Raw genomic sequence first — 4,980 nt, 5'->3', positions numbered from 1 at the left:
TATTTAAATAAACTGTTGTTATACAAATATATATACAATAAGATTTATTGCCCTTATTTTACTCAAATTAGTTGAGTTAAATAAGGAATAATGATCTCATCTAATTATTTTTCGTTTTCTTCTTCTTCTTTTTTTTAAATTTTTTTTGCTTTTGTTTTTACACTTCTATTTATAGTTTCTACTTCGCTTTCTTCTCTCTCTTTTTCCTTTTTCACTTCTTTTTTTTTTCGAATTTTTATTTTTTGTTTTTGTTTTTTTCTATTTTTTTTTTTTTTTTTACTCTTCTATCTCTATCTTTTATTTTTAAAAGAAAAATATCTATATCATAAATACATATCCAAAAAATATACCCAAAAAAATAGACATACAGATCTGCATATGTATTTACGGTAAAAAACATACATATATATCAGCATATGTATTTACAGAAATACATATCTGACTCACATGTATATATAAATATATATGTCACAAAATCTTTATAACAAAAATGGCAATTATATACATATACATATAGGTAATAAAAAAATACATGATACATATCTTAAGCAGTAAAAGGAAACAAATAAGTACATATGTTATCCTCTAAAATAACATAGCATGTACAATTCAAAGAAAAATTCAACACCGTATAAAATACATATAGCTCTACATATGTATTTACAGAATACACACCTAATCCATATTTATATTTTTATTTTATATGAGTCACCTTTGTGTTTCGCAAATACATATGAAGTTACATAGTATAGTTATGTTTGTTACAGTTTAATATGAATATGATATGTATTTCGTAAATATATATCCAGATCTGTATGGTTATGAATTTTGTATTTTTTTTAATATGTGTATGTAATATACATATTTGTCTTTTCAAAATAAAAGTTAGATAAAAAAGAAAAAAAAAAGAAGAAAGAGAAATAGAAATGTAAAAATAAAAGAAAAAAAATATAAAAAAGAAGATGACAACTAAAATAGAAAAGGAAAAAAAGATATGAGAAAGCAAAAATAATGAAAAAAGGAAAAAAAAAAAAAGAAGAAAGAAATAGAACAGATAAAAGAAAGTGGAAAGAAAAAAAAATCAAAATAAAATGATAAAAAAATAAGATGAAAAAAACTAACAAGAAAAAAATAGAGATATAAAAGAGTGAAAGACAGTAATGATGTTTTATTTTGAAATCTTGAAGATCATGGAGATAATTATCTTCAAATGAAAAAAAAAAAAAAAGAAAAAAGGAAAAAAAAAGTACAGAAATAGAAAAGAGAAAAATAAAGTGAAAATAAAAAAGGAGAAAATCAAATTATTTAATTTATTATTAGGATTATTTAATTTATGAATATACTTTTAAAAGAAGTGATTTTGCATGATGCGGTCCGTAGCTCACATAAAAATATATTAGGCATGCTAAATGATGAGTCAATCCGACTTAATCCCTCAAAATCTAAAATCAATGAGGGCTAAGGCCCTCATATTAACTGTCCACGTTGTTTTTGTTTTGGATAAAATTGTGTGATTGCTGAAGAGAATCTCACACTATTCGAAAATGATTACTCTTGAGCTTAACTTGACTCATGTCGGATGCTTTCAATTTTGTTATCAGATCAACAAGACTTATAGGTTCAAATCATTTGGGAATGTATATTGTAATATTGGATAAGCTTATATGATGTTGATATCGTCTTAGTTGTGTCATGTATGATCTGTCTTCAATATCTCATAATACATTCATCTGTCAAGTTTAAGTTTTGACTCGTACACTAATTATAATTAAAATTTTATTATAATTAATTTAATCTCAATTGTTAATTATAAATGACGTGTTCCGATCAAAAACGAATTTGGAGAAAATCTTTCCTTCTACAAAAAAAAATAGATTTCCTTTTACCGAAATTCCAAAAAGTTCTCCACCTAGATTCCAAATAGAAAAAACTATTGGTTAAACTTCTTCATCCTTAATCAAAAGTTTCGAATTTGAGTCTTGGGTGTTGGGAGAGCTACCTCTTAATGGTTCCTGCAACATGCGATTCGAATTAGTCGGGCTCTAATATGGATAGTTGTGATTCGAATTAGTCGGGTTCTAATGTGGATACCGAACATGGATGAAAAAATCAAAAAAAAAAAAAAAGAAATAAAAAATGATTAATTTATGTGGGTTTTTTCTAAGAACACCTGTCAACTCTTGAGCTAAGCTTGCTGCCACTTTTCTCACCTTCTTACCTGTACACTTCACACCTGGACATGTTGCATAAAATTTGTCACCCAAACAACCAAGTGAAAGTAATTGACATTGGAGAAATTTCCAACATTCCCATGGAAGAAAAAGATGAGCTTGAGGAGAAAGAATATGTTGATGACAATGAAGATGAACTGAAAAACAATAATTTAGCCATGCAAAACACATCAAGTTGGTTCTCAAAAATGATATCTTTACAAGCAGAGATCATGACTACTATCTTAATTTCTCTAGTTTCACCCATTTTCTACATCCTCTCTTTTGCTAATTCTGAGTACTACAACTTGCTCCCTCCTGAACAAGAAACTGAAAAGAAAGTCACTGTAGCTGTAAATGCTGTAGCTACAGTCCCTTCAAAGTTAGTTGATGGAGGTACCCTTCTTCTAAAGAAATTTGGGGTTGGAATTCTCGGGGCTGCTTATGTTTGTATGATTTTGACAACGTTGTTGATTGTGTCTGGGATTTTGGGATTTGGGTTTGTGAGGATGTGGATGGAAGAGCCTGTGGTTTTGAGAGAGGAGCTATATTTTGATTATGCAGATGTTCATCCAAAGGCTGTATTTTCTTTTGGTGGAAGAATGGAAGGTTATAATCGTAATGATCATAGAAGTATTGGTGTGCCTGTTGGGCATACAATGTATGTTTCTTTGTTTCTACTCATGCCTGAATCTGGTTTTAATAGAGACATTGGTGTTTTTCAGGTAGAAGTGTTACATTTCTATTCACTAGTGACCTTCTTCTTAATGGTTATACCCCCCATTCAGTTTGTTACTAACATAATACAAACTTGATATTATCATCTGTTAAAGTTTGTGACGCTAATTTTGTTGATGATCCGGCCCTGAAAAGTTCAGGGTGCGACCTAAGTTTGTGATTTTTGTGGGGTTTGTGGTGGTAGCGTAGGATCGGGCCTATGTTTTTGGGCTTAGGATCTATTCGTACCCACTTATTATAGTGGGCTGTTTCGTTTTAAATACACGAAATTGAGACTATTGCCTACACCTTGTATTCCTCTCCTTCACAGTGAATGCCCGTGGTTTTTCTCCGCAAGTTTTCCACGTAAAATCTGTTCTTTTGTTTGCGGTTTGCTTATTCTGTCCAATTATAACATCATCAATAGCCTATCTTATAAGAGGGCTAAACGGTGCACTTGGTTTTTAAATGTTGTGTTATTTAGAGGACTAGAGATCAATAGTCCCATTTAATTAATACAATTTTTCCTTCTTTTTTTTTTTTTTGTGGTGCGCCCATGATTTAAATCTTAGATTCGCGCCTCTTTATAACCTAGAAAGAAATAAGTGTACTTACTTTACTAGTATATATAAAGGGATGGCACCAATAGTCACTGAGAAAAGGTGAGATTCAAAATCCATAAATGTTGAAATGATTCATGAATGATGTGTTTTGATATGGGGAAGATATATCAATCTTGTAATTTAGGAACTTTCTACTGATCGATAAAAATGGTAAGTAACGTATTATACAACAGTAATTCTTAAGAAAGATTTAAGTTGTTCTAATTAAGAGCACGTATCGAGGTCATATACTCGTGTTATAGTCCCTTTTTTTTTTTTCTCTATAGGCTGCTCCAATTCTGTATTCTCGTTACATTAGATGTTTTGCTGTTCTTGTTTCTGTGTCTATTTGGTTAATAATAGGAAAATGGAAAGAAGAAAAAAAGGTTAACATTACTTTAGGTATTCATAACCTCTTTTATCAGTTGGTTGCAGAATCATTATCAAAAGAGGGGCTGGTAATGGCAAGGTCAAGTCATCCATGTATGTTGCGATTCAGAAGCCTGCCAATCCGGCTAATGCGAGAATTTATGATGAGTGTGCCCTTAGTACTTGGACTTACAGCCGAAACGCAGAGGATTATCGTTCCAATGTTAAAGCACACGGAAAGTCTTCCAAGGACAGAAGCAATCAGAATAACTATGATGCCTCGAGCTGGAACTTTGGCCCTGCCTCAACTTTATCAGTCAGAGATCATATTGCAATCGCAGCCTCCTTGGTATAAAAACTTGGTTTACAAGTGGAAATGGACATTTTCTGTCTGGACCTCGATGTATTTGTATGTCACTATGCTCCTAATTCTACTCAACTGGTGTAGACCGCTCATCTTTCCAGGGATAGCGACAAGCTTTATGACTACCGCTGATGTGGATTTAACAGTAGAAGCACCGGAAGAACCACAAGAGAAGGCTCGAGAAGAAAGTGATGTGTCCGAATCGGTCAGAAGATGGAGCCAGACCAGAAGAAAGAGGAAGGTGATGCTTCAACGAAGTGTGTCACGGGAACTCGCGGATGATTCTGCATCGAGCATTTCCATAACTAGGGAAGACACAGCTGATTCAAGCGGCTGAAGTTTTTTTCTATAGGTTTAGTGACAAGACAGTGCTGTTTCAGTATTTTTTTTATTTTTTTTTTTTGTTTAATTTCTCTATTCGTTTCAGCAGTTAGAAGCGTGCGTTTTCCTACGTCTAGCATAAATTTCTGGATCTTGTTCTGTTTGAGCAACCAAATCACAAGACTCGAGATTTTCTGTAGATAGAGAAGTTTACGGTGTCGACTTTGGACACAGTTGGGTGTATGTAGTGGAAATAGTTGCACGCTAACGTTGCAAAAACTCTTGCAATTTTCTTTTGTTGGAAGAATGGAAGGTTATAATCGTAATGATCATAGTAATATTGGTCTGCCTGTGGGCATACAATGTATGTTTCTTTGTTTCTACTGATGCCTTAATC

General features: G+C 32.1%; 1 protein-coding gene across 1 annotated transcript; it reads left to right on the top strand.

Moving 5' to 3' along the window:
* Positions 1-1,854: 1,854 nt before the first annotated feature.
* Positions 1,855-4,887, top strand: LOC107845743 (seipin-1). Its single transcript, XM_047405441.1, has 2 exons — positions 1,855-2,935; positions 3,955-4,887. The coding sequence occupies exons 1-2, from the start codon at positions 2,240-2,242 to the stop codon at positions 4,597-4,599; spliced, it is 1,341 nt and encodes a 446-aa protein (XP_047261397.1). The 5' UTR covers positions 1,855-2,239; the 3' UTR covers positions 4,600-4,887.
* The last annotated feature ends 93 nt before the right edge of the window (positions 4,888-4,980 follow it).

This window comes from Capsicum annuum, unplaced genomic scaffold (assembly GCF_002878395.1).
Source record: "Capsicum annuum cultivar UCD-10X-F1 unplaced genomic scaffold, UCD10Xv1.1 ctg78603, whole genome shotgun sequence".
In the NCBI taxonomy this organism is placed as follows: Eukaryota; Viridiplantae; Streptophyta; class Magnoliopsida; order Solanales; family Solanaceae; genus Capsicum; species Capsicum annuum.
The sequence above is the reverse complement of the archived record's forward strand: the minus strand, read 5'-3'. Positions and strand labels throughout refer to the sequence as shown.